At 37.0% G+C, this 18,179-nt stretch overlaps 1 protein-coding gene and 1 pseudogene across 2 annotated transcripts in view; one reads left to right on the top strand and one right to left on the bottom strand.

Moving 5' to 3' along the window:
- Positions 1–18,179, top strand: part of RNF19A (ring finger protein 19A, RBR E3 ubiquitin protein ligase) — a 54,309-nt gene that overhangs the window by 14,883 nt on the left and 21,247 nt on the right. For both annotated transcript variants that reach the window (XM_019757643.2, XM_074317081.1), the window contains exon 2: positions 10,994–11,762. In XM_019757643.2, coding sequence (XP_019613202.1) covers positions 11,167–11,762 — 596 coding nt within the window. In that variant the 5' untranslated portion in view covers positions 10,994–11,166. The remainder of the gene's footprint in view (positions 1–10,993; positions 11,763–18,179) is intronic.
- LOC109461420 (transmembrane protein 230) lies at positions 13,319–13,659 on the bottom strand (annotated as a pseudogene).

Consider the following 18,179-nt stretch of genomic DNA (forward strand, 5'->3'; position numbering starts at 1 on the left):
TTTTGATTATGCATAGTTATTTTTAAGCATTTTTATCCTCTAAAAATTTATTGTTGTGCCTATTATGTTTTTACTCTAACAGACTGTATAGAGATGTTTAATAAGTCAGTTTTTATGATATCCGGACCACAAGAATTATACCCAGTGCCTACATTGCTGCTATAGCTGAATTTGGCAGTTGTACTGGGGAATAGATTTATTAGAGGAAAACATGGCATTTCCAAATTAGAGGTTGGCAAGATGAATAACTTAAAAATAATTTTAAATGTTAAAATAACCTTTTTGAGCAATAGCAGACGTCATTATAATGAACTTTAGTGATTTATCTCTTTTCAGAGAAAGTCATATATGAAAATCAAAACAATTTAATGCCTCAAGGTTCTCATAGTGAGATGGTTCAGATTTATGAAAGCTCTGTTTACTTTGAGACAAAATTAGCTTGTGTGCAGATATATCATTTTTAGTACTTCCAGTTATGGACTGATCAAAGGGTTGCTTATGATAGTTCTGTTTTTTGGTAGTCAAATGCGTTAAATTATATGTAGCAATATTTAAATTTGATAGGTAGTTGTTTGCAACTCTATGTATAGGAGATGTTATGGAAAGATGATACTTTCTTTTCTCACTGCCCTAGGAAACCTTATTTAACATTAAGGAAGAGCAGAGCTAAAAAAGTGAGTCAAGTTTTGGGATTTCCCCCCACTGTCTATTTACCAATTATTGGTTCCTGAAATTGTGCACAGTGAGTTAAATGAATTTTCTCTATACTGGAGCATTTGGTCAGATAACCTAGTGATTTCTTTTGGCACAACTTAAATTGTTCGCTACTTGGTGTTAGAAAAAACCATTGTCACTATGAAAAATAGAGTGCTGTCAAAAGTATATACAGTCTTTTAGAAAGAAAGCTTTAAAATAGATTTTGGTAAATTTTAGTTTAGATTATGGGACTATCATATATGCCAAATATAAAATCGAGGTTATTTCTTTCAAAATTATGCTTATGAAAAAAAAGGAATCACATATATATGTGTGTGTGTATGTATATATATCTCCTAGCAAAGTCATCCATATTACTTACTGTTTGGGGAAGACATAGTCTGAAATGTCCTTTTTTCTAGTGCTTTGCTTAGATGCACTAGAATCAAAATTCCAGGGGCCTTGTCTATTCTGTCCACTATTGTACGTCTACCACCTAGAGGAGTATCTCGCAAATGATAGGCATTGAAGATACTTGTTGAAAGAATAAATGGATTAATATTTGTACAGGTTACTTATAGTAAAAAGACAAAAAGTTCAACAAATTTAGTTATTCCTAGAAACTGTTACAGTTGCAAGTATTAGATAATGCAAGAAAACCTTTTAAAAATCATTTTTTTAAAGCAATACAGTAATTATTTGTATTGTAGAGATAGCAAATGCATACTTAAACAGGCTAACATTTCCTATGACAGCATCATTTACAGATTAAAAAATACTGTATCTCAGAGCCCAGGTGAAGCTATCCTTTGGAAACCTGTTAAGTATTTTCCCTAAAAAAAGTCATTCCGTTTTTCTCTTGAGAAAAAGTCCATGCAGCACAGTACAGCTGGAAATCAAGCAGGAAGCCCAGAGTCTTACTGGCTTGTGGTTTCTTAGGAGATGGAGTTTGGGACTGCCAGAATAGCTGGGAATTGAGTGCATAAATCCCAGAAAGGAGGGAGTTATAGTAGGATAGCCCTAACTTCAAACTGTGCAGCGGAGATTCCAAGGAGCTCATTGGAAATAGCTGTGAGCCTATAAAAGCTGATTAGAAATTTCAACCGCTACCCTCCGCACGGTAGAATTTGGTGTTTGATTCCTACGAAGTTAAAGGGCCTTGGTAAATATTTGTGCTCATCACAGGCGCATTCTAAAAAACCATAAAACCAAGCCTTCGCAAGTTCTACTGGATTAGCCAGTGATTTAACTACCAGGTATAATAAAAATTCTCACTCTTCAGGAGATAAGAGGCTCTTAAAATCTCTGCTACATATCATCCCCAATATCTAGTTTATAATATGCAATTACTAGACATGTGAAAAATCAGGAAAATATGACTTGATGTCAAGACCATCTTCCCCCAAATGGTGGCAGACCCTAAAATTAGCAGATTTTAAAGCAACTAATATTTTCAATGACTTAAAGGGAGAAGCATGATCATAGCGACTGAACAGATGGATAATCTCAGTGGAGAAATAGAAGCTATAAAAAAGAATAATTAGACATTCTAGAACTGAAACGTACAATATCTGAAATGAAAATTTCACTGACTTAACAGCAGATTGGAGATGGCAGAAGAAAAAGTTCTTCTTGAGATAGAAGTTCAATCAAAGTTGAACTTGAGATAGATCAATAAAAATCTGCCAATCTAAAGAATGAAGAAAAAGATTACAAAAAATGAACAGAGCCTTGATAGCCAATGGGACAGTATTAACTGTCTAACATGAATAAGAGAGAGATAGACAGATGGGTAAAAAATATTTAAGGAAGTAATTGCTAAAGTAATTCACTTATTGAACCTTAACTCTAGGAGAAAGGTCCAAGATGGCATATTAGGTAATCACTATGCCTACTGCATTCCACGATGACACCAAAATTACAAATAAATTATAGAACAATCAACCTTAAGAATCAGCTGAAGACTAGCGGAACAGAACCCCTATAACTAAGGATATAAAAAAGAGATGACATCAAGAATGTTAGGAAGGGGAGAGATGCAAAGAGGGCCGACCCCAAACCCACCAGTAGTGGTTGAACTGTGGGAGGGACACCTCAGTGGCAGAGGTCCCCCCTGAAGAGGGAAGAGTCCCAACCCCATGCTGGGCTCCCTAGCCCAGGGGTCCTTTGCCGGAAAGAGGAGTCCCCATGGCATCTTCAAGTGAAAATCAGTGAAGACTCTGTCTGCCCTTCCTCATGGGGTGGAGGGCGACTGGAAACCCATATGCCCTCCTGTAGAAATGGCACACGGACTTATTCATTTGTGGGCACTCACCTGATCTCTGGTGGAGAAGTGGCAGCTTGGGAAGTCCAGGAACATGCAGGGAAGGACAGAGTTGTGTGGCTTCGGGATAGGAGCTGGAGGGACAAGGGCCATTGTTATTCCTGTGTGGAGCCTGACATACACATGGCCTACAGGAGGGCGCCATCATTTCTGTGTTAAGCCTTCTCCCAAACAGCCAAGCTGGGACCACATTGTTCTGGTGGAATCTGCATGTGCACACTACCTTGGTGATGCCTGCCCCCTGAACAGCTGGTGTTGCATTGCCTGGGACACTCTTGACTGCTGGGCTACTAGCCCTGCCGCACAAGTTATGGAAGCCTTTTTGCTGTGCCTCAGGAAATGTTTGCTGGTGGGTGGTAACCCAAGACCTGTGCCACAGCGTCTTAGGCAGCTCTTGGGAACCTGCAGACCTGAGATAGGTGGTGGCTGGCCATGGTGTTTTTGCAGGGTGGTTGTGGCCCCACTCCACTGGTGGGGGAGCCCAGACTGCAGTGACTTTGTAGACCACACCCCTTAGCTCCCTGGAACCCTACCTTGCCCACCTAGAGCTGCATTGCTAGGGACACTCCGGGTGCCTGGGTGGCTGACCCCACTCCACGAGACATCAAGACCTTTGGCAGCAGTAGACAGCCCGCAATGGCCCAGAGAGATTTTGGTGGTGGACAATGATCCAAAACCTGTGTTGCAGCCACTCTTGGGCAGCTCTTGGGGATTTGCAAGCCCAAAGCAAGTGGTGGCTGGCTGTGGTGTTCTCAGGGCATTTTGCAAAGTGGTCACAAGCCAGGCACTGCCCCGAGGCAAGCAGTGGGCTAACTGCGGTGTTCTTGGGGTACTGTACGAAGTGATCACAGACCAGGCACTGGCATAATAACTGAATCTGTATTAACTTTGTAAAAATCACCAGCCACATCTCATGACTCCCTGGGACTCTGCCCCACCCAGCTAGTGCTGCATCACCGAGGGCACTCTTCAACACTGGGTAAACTAGCCCAACACTTGCACCTAAGGAGGGTCTTTCAAATGGCTGGGCTCTCTGGGCAGCTGGAGGGTAGCAGTAGGCCTAAGGGGCCCTGTCCCTCTTGCTAAGCTGCCTCAGGCCCACTATTGGTGGCAGCCAGCCTCTGTTCACAGTGAGGCCACCCACACATACCTCCAGGTGCAGCACAGGCAGCAGCCAATCACATATAGCTTTGTAGCTCCTACCTGGAAGTTGTGTGCCAGTAACAGGCAAGGCTGAAATTGGCCTGCACAGGAGACCCTACCAAGAGACACCAGAAACAGTACACCCAGAGGCCAGCTTCAGACCACACCACAGCACTACCTGGTGAGCTCCATAAGCAGCACACCCAAAGCAGGGGTCTCAACAGGAACAAGAGCCCACAGGGTTGAATTCTCCTCTGTGGGGTCAGCCCCCACACAGCAGCTCATACACTGTGTGTGTAGCCAGTCCTTAGAGTCAATCAGACAGAGTCAGTCCCACCCACTGATGCTCCAAAAGCCATCAGGGCTCAACTACAATAGGAGAACACACACAACACACTCAAGGGACACTCCTGGAACACACACACGGGATCAGGGAGACTGCGCCATTGGACCACCCAGGAGACGTACTACATAAGGCCACCCAGCAAAAACGGGGAGACATAGAAGATCTCCCTAATACATTGAAGCTAACACAGAGGTCAGCCAGAATGAGGAAACAAAGAAACATGTCCCAAATAAAAGAACAGGAGAAACCTACAGGAATAGAATTAAATGAAATGGAGGGAAACAACCTACCAGAGACAGAGTTTAAACCACTGATTATAAGAATTCATAAGGAACTTAGTGAGGATTTCAAATGGATACACTAGAAGGAATCAACAGCAGATTAGATGAAGCAGAAGATCAAATCAGTGACTTAAAAGACAAGGTAGTGTAAAACACCCAATTGAAACAACAAAAAAGAAAAGAATTTTTAAAAAATGAAGACAGTTTAAGGGACCTGTGGGACAACATCAAGCCATAACAACATTTGCATCAGGAGTACCAGAAGGAGAAAGGGAACAAGGGATCAAGAACCTATTTGAAGAAATAATGACTGAAAGCTTCTAACCTGGCAAAGGAAATAGACATACAAACCTTTGGAAGCATAGAGAGTCCCAAACAAGATGAAACCAAACAGGCCCAACACCAAGACACATCATAATTAAAATGGCAAAGGTTAAAGACAAAGAAAATTCTCAAAGCAGCAAGAAAAAGACAACTAGTTACTCACAAGGGAGCTCCCATAAGACTGTCAGCTGATTTGTCAACAGAAACTTTGCAGGCCAGAGGGGAGTGGCTGGAAATACTCAAAGTGATAAACAATGGCTCTACAACCAAGATTACTCTACCTAGCAAGGCTATCATTTAAAATTGAAGGAGAGATAACAAGCTTCCCAGATTAAGTAAAAGCTAAAGGAATTCATTACCACCAAGCCAGTATTATAGGAAATGTTAAAAGGACTTCTTTAAGCAGAAGAAAGGAGAAAACAAGTGAAGATTAAAAACATGAATAATAAAATGGCAATAACTATGTATCTATCAAAAATCACTTTAAATGTAAATGGATTAAATGCTCCAATCAAAAGACATAGGGTAGCCGAGTGGATAAGAAAACAAGACCTGTGCATATGCTGTCTGCAACACACACACACCTCAGATCAAAAAACACACACTGACTCAAAGTAAAGGGATGGTAAAAGATGTTTCACACAAATGGAAATGAGAAAAAAGCTGGGGCAGCACGACTTATATGGGACAAAACAGACTTTAAAACCAAGACTATTTAAGAGACAAAGAAGGACATTACATAATAAAATGATCAATTTAACAAGAGGATATCACCCTAGTAAACTTTTATGCACCTAACATAGGAGCACACACACACACACACACACACGTACATATAAGCAAATATATATAAATATATAAAGCAAATACTGAGAAAAAGGCAGGTATCAACAATAACACAATCATAGTAGGGGACTTTGACACCCCACTGACACCAGTGATCAGATCTTCCAGGCAGAAAATCAACATGGGAACAGCAAACTTAAATGACACATTAGACCAGATGGATTTAATTGATATTTTTAGAGCATTTCATCCCAAATCAGCAGAGTGTACATTCTTTTGAAGTGCCCATGGAACATTTTCCAAGATAGACCTCATGTTAGGCCACAAAACAAGTCTCAGTAAATTTAAGAAGATTGAAATCATATGATGCATCTTCTCTGACCACAGTGGTATGAAACTAGAAATCAGTTACAAGAAAAAAACTGAAAAACAAACACTTGGAGAATAAATAATATGCTACTGAATAATGAATGGGTCAAGAATGAGATCAAAGAAGAAATCAAAAGATACCTTGAGACAATGAAAATGAAAATACAACGACCAAAAATCTGTGGGACACAGCAAAAGCAGTCCTAAGAGGGATGCAGGCCTAAGAGGGATGCAATGCAGGCCTACCTAAAAAAACAAGAAAAACATCCCAAATCAACAGTCTATCTTTACACCTAAGGGAACTGGGAAAAGAACAGCAGACAAAGCCCACAGTGAATATGAGGGAGGAAATAATAAACATCAGAATAGAAATAAAATAGAGGCTAAAAAAAACCCCAAAAGATTAATGGAACCAAGAGCTGGTTTTTTGAACAGATGAACAAAATGGCAAACCTTTAATCAGACTCATCAAGGAAAAAAGACCCAAATAAAGTTAAAAATGAAAAAGGAGAAGTGACAACCGACACTGCAGAAATACAAAAAATTTTAAGAAAATACTACAAGCAACTCTATATACAGCAACAGATTAGACAATCAGGAAGAAATGGATAAATTCCTAGAAGCATAGAACCTTCCAAGACTGAATCAAGAAGAAACAGAAAATCTGAACAGACCAATTACTACCAACAAAACTGAATCAGTAATCAATAAGCTTCCAACAAACAAAAGTCCTGGACCAGATGGCTTCACAGGTGAATTTTACCAAACAGTCAAAAAAGTTTTAACACTCATTCTCCTCAAACTATTCCAAACAATCCAAGAGGAGGGAAGGCTCCCAAGCTCATTTTACGAGGCCACCATTACCTTGATTCCAAAAACGAGACAAAGACATAACAAGAAAAGAAAACTATAGGCCAATATCCCTAATGAACATAGATGCAAAAATCCTCTACAAAATAATTAGCCAACCAAATTCAGCAATATATTAAAAAGATCATATACCACTATCAAGTGGGATTCGTTCCTAGTATGCAAGGTTCAAGATCCACACATCAATTAACATGACACAACACTTAAACAAAATGAAAAATAAAAATCATATGGTCATATCAACAGATGCAGAAAAAGCATTTGACAAAATCCAGCATCCATTTATGACAAAAACTCTCAGCAAAGTGGGAATAGAGGGAAAACATTTCAACATAATAAAATCCATATGTGATAAACCCACAGCTAAAATCAGACTCAGTGGGGAAAAGCTAAAAGCATTCCCCTTAAGATCAGGAACTAGACAAGGTTGCCTACTTTCACCACTTTTATTCAACATAGTTCTGGAAGGTCTAGCCACAGCAGTCAGACAAGAAAAGGAAATAAAAGGCATTCAAATGGGAAAGGTGGAAGTAAAATTATCATATGCAGATGACATGAGAACCCCAAAGACTCCACCAAAAAACTACTAGAATTGATAAGTGAATTTAGTCAAGTAGCAGGATACAAAATTAATATTCAAAATCAGTTGCATTTGTATGCACCAATAACAAACTATCAGAAGGAGAAATTAAGAGAACAGTCCCATTTACAATTTCTTCAAAAACAGTAAAATACTTAGGAATAAATTTAACCAAGGAAGTAAAAGATCTGTACAGTAGTACCTCGGTTTTCAAATGTCTCCATTGATGAACATTTCGGTTTATGAACGCCGTAAATTTTATGGATCTATGGTATCATTAGATAGTAAAATTCATGCTAAATTTGCAGTTTTAGGGGTTGATTTTAAAGGTCTGGAACAATTAATCCATTTTACATTACTTTCTATGGGGAAACCATGCCTCGGTTTTCGAACGTTTCAGAACTCAAACGGACTTCTGGAATGGATTGCATTTAAAAATTGAGGTACTACTGTGGGAAATTATATAACACTGAAGAGAGAAATTAAAGAAGATAACTAATAAATGGAAACATACCATGCTCATGGATAGGAAGAATTAATACAGTTAAAAATCCATGCTATCTAAGGCAGTAATAGATTCAACACAATCCCTATGAAATTACCAATGACATTTTTCACAGAACTAGAACATATAATCCTAAAATTTGTATGGAATCTTAACACGTTGCGTACGGCGGGGTTTAAATCCCTTGTGAAGATTCTCATGATCCGTACGCAACGTGTTAAAAAGACCACCAATTGCACGGCAATCTTGAGAAATAAGAACAAAGTGGGAGGTAAGACATCAAAGCATACTACAAGGCTATAGTAATCAAAACAGCATGGTACTGGCATAAAAACAGACACGTGGATCAATGGAACAGAATAGAGAGCCCAGAAAATTAATTCATTCTTATATGGTAATTTAATCTATGATAAAGGAAGCAAGAATTTGCATTGCAGTAAAGACAGTCTATTTAATAAATGGTGCTGGGAAAACTGGACAGATAAATGCAAAACAAAAACAAAACTGGACCACCTTCTTATGCCATTATGCCATATACAGGAAAAACTCAAAATGGATTAAAGACTTAAATGTAACATCCAAAAACATAAAACTCCTAGAAGAAAATGTAGGAAGTGAACTCTCAGACATTACACTTAGTAGTATTTTTACTCATGTATCTCCATGGGTAGGGGAGGCAAAAGAAAAAATTAAACACATGGGATTACATCAAACTGAAAATATTTTTCACAGCAAAGAAAACCAACAAAACAAAAAGACAACCTACTGAATGGGAGAAGGTATTTGCCAATGATAGATCTGATAAGGGTTAATAACCTAAATGTAAAAAAAACTACTCATACAACTCAACACCAAAAAGCCCCCAAACAATCCAATTAAAGATGGGAAGAGGACCTGAAGAGACACTTCTCCAAAGAGGACATACAGATGGCCAATAATCATATGACAAGATGCTCAACGTCACTAATCATCAGAGAAATGCAAATAACGACAGTGAGATATCACCACTTCTGTCAGAATGGCTATCCTCGATAAAACAACAATGCTGGTGAGAATGTGGAGAAAAGGAAACCCTTGTGCACTGTTGGTAGGATTGCAAATTGGTGCAGCCACTATGGAAAACAGTATGGAGGTTCCTCAAGAAATTAAAAATGGAACTACCTTATGACCCAGCAATTCTACTCCTAGGTATTTATCCAAAGAAATCCAAAATACTAATTCAAAAAAATATATGCACCCCTATGTTTACTGCATCGCTATTCACAATAGCCAAGATATGGAAGCAACCGAAATGCTCATCAATAGATGATTGGATAAAGAAACTGTGGTACATTTATACAATGGAGTTTTACTGTGCCATAAAAGAATGAAATCTTACCATTTGCAACAACATGGATGGACCTATAGGATATTATGCTAAGTGAAATAAGTCAGACTGAACAAGACAAATACCATATTATCTCACATATATGTGGAATCTAAAGAACAGAATAGACAAAACAGAAATAGACTCATAGATACAGAAAACAAACTGATAGTTGCTAAATGGGAGGGGCTTGGGAGATGGGTGAGAAGGTAAAGGGTTTAGAAAATATAAATTGGTAGTCACAAAATAGTCACAGGGATGTGAAATACAATATGGGGAACGTAGTCAATATTGGAAAAATTATGCATGTTGTCAGATGGGTACTGGACTTATCGGTGGGGATCACTTCATAGATTATATAAATGCCTAACCACTGTGCTATACACCTGAAACTAATATAAAATAATATTGAATTTCAACTATAAATATATATACATAATATTATATATAGTCACAGAATGTAAAGAACAGCATAGGTAATATTGTCAATGGTATTGTAATAGCTGTGTACATTGTCCCATGGGTAGTAGACTTGGTGGGATTATCACATTGTGTGTAAATGTCTAATTATTATGTTGTTTTGTACACCTAAAACTATTTTTAAAAAGAAAGATTCTCATCTATTGACTCCTAGAAGCTTTATGATTTTACTGATCACATTTAGATCTATAAGCCATCTGGAATTGATTTTTATGCACGGGGTGAGCTTAAAGGTCAAGTTACCTTTTTCTTCTCAGTAAAACAGTGCTATGTTTTTTGGTTTTGAAAGGGCTGTTCTTGGTGCTCACCCACATCACCTTTGACATAAATCAAGTATCCATATATATATCTATATGGGACTTTTTATCAGGACTGTGTTCTCTTCCATTGGTCTTTGTATCTATCCTTGTGATGTACTACACTGTTTTCTTAATTACCATAACTTTATAATAATTCATTATATCTGGCAGTATAAGAGCACCTCCCCTTACACACACACTTTATTCTTCTTCAGGATTGTGTAAGCTGTACTTAGCCCTTTGTATTTGCATGTACATTTTATTGTCTCTCACACACACACACACACACACACACACACACACACACACACACTCACTCTCCTAAAGTCAGTGGGGAATCACTGAGGTCTGAGTGATAATGATAAAAAATTTTGTATGTGATTTTAATAATGCTAAAGTCAGTTCAATAAGATTAAAGAATGCCTTTGTTATTATTATTTTACCATTGGTTTTATATTCTCTTGTAGACTGTTCAGTAAATTGACCTTATTTTTTTTTAATCTGATGGTGAAGAACATACTCGTTTGAAGTTTCATAGTGAGTTTGTAAGTTTGTTTTAAAAGCATGCAGACTGAGAATATACAATTAAATGATCTTAATGTTTTGTTTTGTTTTGTTTTTTCAGAACATCTATGATAACAGTCTTCTATAAAATCAAACTTTTTCAAAAATTCTCTGAAGGAACCAAGTCGGATTTTCTTACATCATGACTTAATCTGAACGCAAGAACAAGAAATAGGTGTTATCTCTAAATATAATGAAGGACTGTGTGTAAACACAGACCCTGACTCAGTTCTAATGAGCATTTTAGACATGAGTTTACATCGGCAAATGGGTTCAGATCGAGATCTTCAGTCTTCTGCTTCATCTGTGAGCTTGCCTTCAGTCAAAAAGGCACCCAAAAAAAGAAGAATTTCAATAGGCTCTTTGTTTCGGAGAAAAAAGGATAACAAACGTAAATCAAGGGAGATAAATGGCGGGGTGGATGGAATTGCAAGTATTGAAAGTATACATTCTGAAATGTGTACTGATAAGAACTCCATTTTCTCTACAAATACCTCCTCTGACAATGGATTAACTTCCATCAGCAAACAAATTGGAGACTTTATAGAGTGCCCTTTGTGCCTTTTGCGGCATTCTAAAGACAGATTTCCTGAGATAATGACTTGTCATCATAGATCTTGTGTGGATTGCTTACGACAATATCTAAGGATAGAAATTTCTGAAAGTAGAGTTAATATCAGTTGCCCAGAATGTACTGAACGGTTTAATCCCCATGATATTCGCTTGATATTAAGTGATGATGTGTTGATGGAAAAATATGAAGAATTTATGCTTAGACGGTGGCTCGTTGCAGATCCTGACTGTAGGTGGTGTCCAGCTCCAGACTGTGGGTAAGAAGATTTTGTTAGATTTTTCTTGAGTTAATTTTTTCACTTGTGATAAAGTAAGAGTTTGCTGACTATTACTCAAAAGAAAAATCTTAACATGTCAGGTCATTCATTCATTCAATCGACAAACATTGAGTGCATACCATGTGTCAGTGTTCAATGTTAGAGGCAGGAAACTTACCTTAACTCATTTTTACGAGCAGATTGTCTCTGCACAACATTCACTTAAGAACAGTTTTCAGAAGAAAAGGATAAAATGGTAGAGTGCAGGATCTGGTTGGGGGCAAAATTGATTTTCCCCATTCAATTGGAAAATTTTTATTTTGATATAACAGATGAAATGATCAGGGGTTTTGTTTGTTTTTGCTGTTGGGGTTGTCATTTATATAAATTTAAATGACTGTTTTGAAAGGCGTCTTACCATGTGTAGCAGTATGATTTGTTTATGTTGGTGTACATAAGTATTTGCTAGTCTCAAGATCTAGAGATTATGTAATAGTTCATCTGCCTCACGTTTTGTAATTACAAATACCATTTTACCAACATTTAAAATAATTATGCTTATATATTTGATTATTATGTCAATAGCAATCCCCTGTTTATGGAACATTTACTATGTACAGTTGTCAGAACTAGGGAGAAACAGTCATATACTCTTTTTTTTTTTTTTTTTTTTGACTGTTGAATTTCTTTTGAACATTAAGTCACTTTTTGCAAGCTAGTAAACAGAATCAAAGTAAGGCAGTCTGGTCCTGTAGGGATCCAGGTCAAATCTTGCAATCTTCAGCAGAATAACATAGTACAAGTTGCTAACAACGGGATTATAAACTAAATAACAACCTCTTATCTACATTTTTCCTTAGGAAACAACCAAAAGTCCAGTCTTTAAAGGCATGATGCACAGAACATCTTGACCCAAATTATATGCTATAGCCAACCTATTGGTGAGCCAGATCAGAGCTGGCCAAGGACGGTGAACAGAGAGTGTGTTCATAATACATTTTGAAAACTTACTCTGAGGTTTAAAACCGTCCTGGTTGCTGTTAATAAGAAAACAAAAAAATACTACAGATGACTCACACTGATACTTGATTTTGCCAAGGTCTTCCATTAGAACACGAAATTAGAGATGAGTAGGGAATAAGATACTTAGATATTTTCAAAATAAATTACGTAGTAATAAGAAATTTGACATATTGTATTCTTCCACAAGAACAACCTGACAATAAAGACTATTTAAAGAAATGTCTAAAAGAGGTGGTGGCAGCAAAACTTCCCACTACAGAATAATCTCCCGCTTTTCCATAAAATTAACATTGCTATTCTTCCATGGTAGAGGTTCATATGGAAAAACTTGTCAGGACTTTTGCCAAGGCCAGGAGGTGAAAAAGCCTGCTCTAATTAGCTAATTGTAAGCTCAGTTAACATCCTTAAGATGGGACTCATAAAACCTGACCATTGTTTTGTTAAACATATGCGAACTGCAGAATTCCTTAGCCCTTAACCATAGTTTCTGCTGTGTCTTAAAGCTGGGCTCAGTCCCTCCCACCTGACTCTTCTCAGGTCTGTGGTGGGTGCCAGTCATCAAAGTCGGGAATGTCATCGTAGGAGTAACCTGGTAGCCTTTGGATGCATAGTAGGCGATGCTCAGGTTGCAAAACCCTGGCAGGAACACCAGATGCCAATGATCATGACAGCCCACCAGCAGGAGGAAGCCTATGACAATGAGAAAGGCGCCAATCAAAAACAGCACTGTAGCAAGCGCAATGGCCTTATATGGGATCTTAGGTGGGCTTTTCTTAAGCTGAAGGTTGATGAAGCCATCATCTGTGGAGAGCCTTGAGTATTTCACTTTACTACCAGGGATTCCAGTAGCCAGGTTGATACGAGACGGCATCATAACACACTGACCCAGCTACAGCCATTGGCTGTAGAGTCGCCCAGAGCCTTCATGGCATACCTCACCTAACTGCCACCCCACCCCAACCAGCTCAACGCTGGAAAATCCAGTCATATACTCTTAAAGAATATTGAAAGCCATAAACACTGGATATGATTTAGCATACCATTAATAAACCAGAGATTATAAGTAACAATTTCAGGACTCATTCTTCTAAATTAATCAATCTATTATTAAACATTTATTGAGTAGCAAATTTTCAGATTGCGTCTAGCCTATATTCCATAATTTTAAATGAGGAAAGTAATAGTATATTTCCAGTCTGCGCTGGAATCCCAACCAGTTTTCCCAAGTATCACTAGCACTTAACTGCCCATCAAAGATTTCTGTGTAATATAAAGCATTAAAGTATTACCTAGTTATTTCACATTTTATGAATTCATTAGTTGTGTGAAGGACTCAGAGATGTACTATTCAGTTTCAATTGAATTATGCTCTCCTATACTGCCAGGACCTTGTACTCTAACATAAATAACAAGAATGTTCATAATAGCAAATAAAAAAGAAAAAAAACATGTTCATTGACAGTAAAATGGATAAATACATTTACTTTATGGTTACCTCTTGAGAGAAGAAGGATGTGAACTTCGAGGGGCAATCAAGGAATTTCTAAAGCCACTGATAAGTATGGTAACCATAGGTTCTGATTTGCCCAAGATAGTTTCAGTTCATGCTTATTGTACTGATGTAATTTTTAATAGCATTACTACCTTTCTTTCTCAGGTGTCCCAGTTTAGGTTGTGAATTATATGATCACCCTATAGATACTGTTTTTAACTTGGGTAGATACAGTGGCATTCGTTTTATTATTCTTTATAAATTCTTGTATATGCATGACATTTTTCAGTAAAATTTAAAAATTTTTCATAAATTTATAGTTTGGCTTATTTTTATATATTTTCTTCTAATTGACACTTCGTTGTTAAAAAGTAAAATGGCTTAGTATTCTAAATATTTTAGAGTTAAATATAAAATAATAGAAACACCTACTTTAATAAATTCTATTATTATGAAAACAACCACTTTGTTCTTATGTAAGTTTAACAAAGAATTGGGTTTGCTTAATTTGGCTATAAATTAATTTTTGGTTCTGGTGGTTGTCAGTAGTTGTACCACAGAGGACAAAGAAGACATGTCACAGACATTACTTTTATTTGTGTATTTTCATTTGTATTTAATTTATGCTGGCTTTCAAGTAGCATATTTTATATACTCGATTACATTACAGTTTTTATGATTATGTTATGTAGAAAAATTCACCCAGTAACAAAATTTATATGGATACTTTGAAAACCTAAAATACTACGTAAGCCCTCATTAAAATTTAGTTTCACGTAGCATGAGCATGCACAGAGCTGATTTTGAATCTTCATCCTATCATGTTATAAGAATTGAGATAGATCTTTAGTGTTATTACTAACATAATTCCTAGCTTTTCATAGCTCTTATCATTTCACATCTCTATTTCTGAAGTTTTGTTTTGTTTTTATATCAGTCATTCAGATATTTAATCCACCTGTGTACCAGGTACTAGAGATTTAGTGAACAAAACAACAAAAATCTCTGCCCTCTTAGAACTTAAAATCTTTGGATCCACAGAGGGACACTTTTTATTTAAACTCAATTTATTATTTAAATCTGACATAGGGAATACTGGTAAATATCTGACTGTTTGGCAGTTATTCATAAAAATGCTTAGCCAACAGTAGTAGGACCATAGGCATTTATGTAGTATTTAACCCCTTTCATTGTACAACAAACACACTTGAAAGGCTTTTTTCCAAAAATACTAGATATGAACTTACGAATTTTTCCTTTTGCATTTTGTATTTGTCAATATAACCATTTTCTACGTCTGACATCAATTTTACTTAACCATGTAGTTTTACACACTTTGAGAAATACTGCTCTTAGCTCAGAGTAGAAAGAAAACCTGGCCCTGCTTCTATTTGAGAGATCTCAGCGTTTCTGACCTAACATTCTTTTCCATTCTTCTGAGGGTCATCACAGATTAAACTTGTTTAAAGGACAGTATTTCTTTTAAAAAACAAAAACAAAACTCTTGACAATGGGCCTAGGAGGCCAAACCTTTGTGCTGTGATTTAACCAGCGTAAAGTTAGCCCTAGCCTGGTTCTAGAAAATGTCAGTTTGCACAGGTTCAGAGAAAAATCTGGCCATGGCTGAGGAGAAGAATTGGGGTGAGGGGCATGTACGAAGGGAAGCATAGAACTTGTCTTGGATAAAAATATCTGATTACCTCCCGCTTTGGAGTCCTAGTTTGTACATTGTCTAGGCAGATAGCAAAAAGTTGGCATTTTGGTTTCTGTTATCACTTGTTTCAACTGACTAAAACCACCCTTCTGCCAGCACACATTATCCATGTCATCTCATGTGAGTGCATCTGCCTTTGCTAGGGAACCGTTAATGATTTATGTCTGTGAGCCCTATCTATAAAAATAACATTCTTCCCCTCACACCCTTGGTAAGAACCAAGTTGATATACTACAACACAGGAGACATGTCAGCTTTCTCTTACTAATTAGCGGACTAAAGAATGTGGCTTTAGATATGCAGCCAAAATGCCTTGCTAACACTCACCTCTAAATTAGACAGACTTCTCCAATAGTCTGGGTAGTTTTCAACAATTGTAGGCCTCCCCTGCAGCATATACTCAAAAGCAGAATCGAACGCATCCTCTGTAGGAAAGCAGATCTGGAAAGGGAACCAGGAGATGAGCCTCGCTTTGTTGAGACCTTCTCCCAAATATATTAATCAAGTCACTCCTTTTCCACTGCAATAACAGTAACTTCTTGTAAGTGGAAACATGAGCCTATTGATTTTGATATAAAACCTGAATTTCCCCCTTAACTGGATCACATAATATTGGTATTTCTGATTACATTTTTTTGTTCTTTAAAAGTTGTGTTAAAACTTTGTGTTTTTGAAAAAGGGTTATCTTGGACTTCTGGATAATCTTTCTTCGTTCATTTTTCTCATTTTTTAACTAAAAATTTTTGGGGACTGTTATATCTTTCTTAGGATTACATTTCATGTTAGATATAGTTGTTGTTCTTACTTGTGCCTTCATAAGGAATTTGTTCTAGACATAATATACTGCCCTAGCTGGTATTCCTGCTTCCTCAATTTTATCAGTATTGTAAGTTGTGGAACTCTAGTAATGTGAAACTCTCCCAGGAATTAGATGTCTTAGTCACATAAATTCGGGAAGTAGTGCGCATATACACTGAACATTGGTATGTTAAAAATTCTTTTAGCAAATACTAGAGTGAAAAAACAAACAAACAAAAAAGCACTTTAATTTTGCTTAGCATTTCCCTAGCTTGACCATTGCGTACTTTCCTCTTAGGGATCACCTGTTAACAATCCAGTGAACAGAAAATACTTTTGGAAAAACTATCCTATTTCAGTCCCTCCCTGTTTTCCTCACTTTCTTCCTATCTCTCCAACCCTGCCTAAGTAGGAAGGTTTAAGCATTTCAAGTAACTAGAGACCTTCAGCTGAAGAATAGACAGAAAGTAAGACTTAAGTTAAAAAATGGATCATAGAAGGAAATGGAGATATCTTTTAAACCAAGATTTGGATACTGTTTAATCCAGAAATGTTTAGTTAATTAGCATTATTCGTTTATCTCTGTGACCTTCTGCTGGTCCTGTTCTTTTCCTAAATAATACTTAATGCACTAGAGCAGAGACATTTCTGAAATTTTTCTTTAAAGCAAATATTTTGTATTTAATTTGTTTCACCATTTGCTTCTATTATAATTTGAGAGCCGTTTTCCAATGAAAAGTTTGGCTCCCCACACTATGAAACTCATCTTCAAAAGGCCTTTGAAAACACATTTTCAAAATACGTGAGTGCTAGGGACATTTAATTCCTTGATATGTTATAGAATATGCCTAACCAATTATTATTAGGATTGAATGTGTATGGACACAGAACACTTACATAGTAAGTACTCAATAATTGTTAGCATAAGAAAAACTACCAGACACACTATCCTTTTATAGTTCTCAAAATATACATTCATGAAAATATTTGGTTAGTATTATTAAAGGTAATCCTGTTTTCGTTTGGAATTTGCGCAGATTGAATGGGACTTGAATGTTTGGTTCTGGGGTAGGGCATCTTAGCTTTTATATTAAAAAAAAAAAAAAAAACCTGAGAAGTAAAGTAAAAGAAGATGGATGTACTTTATCTCTAACATTTGAGTACATATGATGTGCCCTGAACTAATTCTCTTTCCCTTTCTCCCTCCTCTTCTCCAACTCTTTCTCCCTCTCCCTCTGTTCTTCCCTCCCTCCCTCCTAAGCCCTCTCTCCCTCCCCCACTTGTATTATCTTGTTTAAATATCACAACGCTTATTATATCCTAATTTTTGAGCTGCATCAAAACCTACATTTTCACCAAGTATTAAATGTTTGACATTGTAATGCAGAAT

Source organism: Rhinolophus sinicus, linkage group LG12, assembly GCF_036562045.2.
Source record: "Rhinolophus sinicus isolate RSC01 linkage group LG12, ASM3656204v1, whole genome shotgun sequence".
NCBI lineage: Eukaryota > Metazoa > Chordata > Mammalia > Chiroptera > Rhinolophidae > Rhinolophus > Rhinolophus sinicus.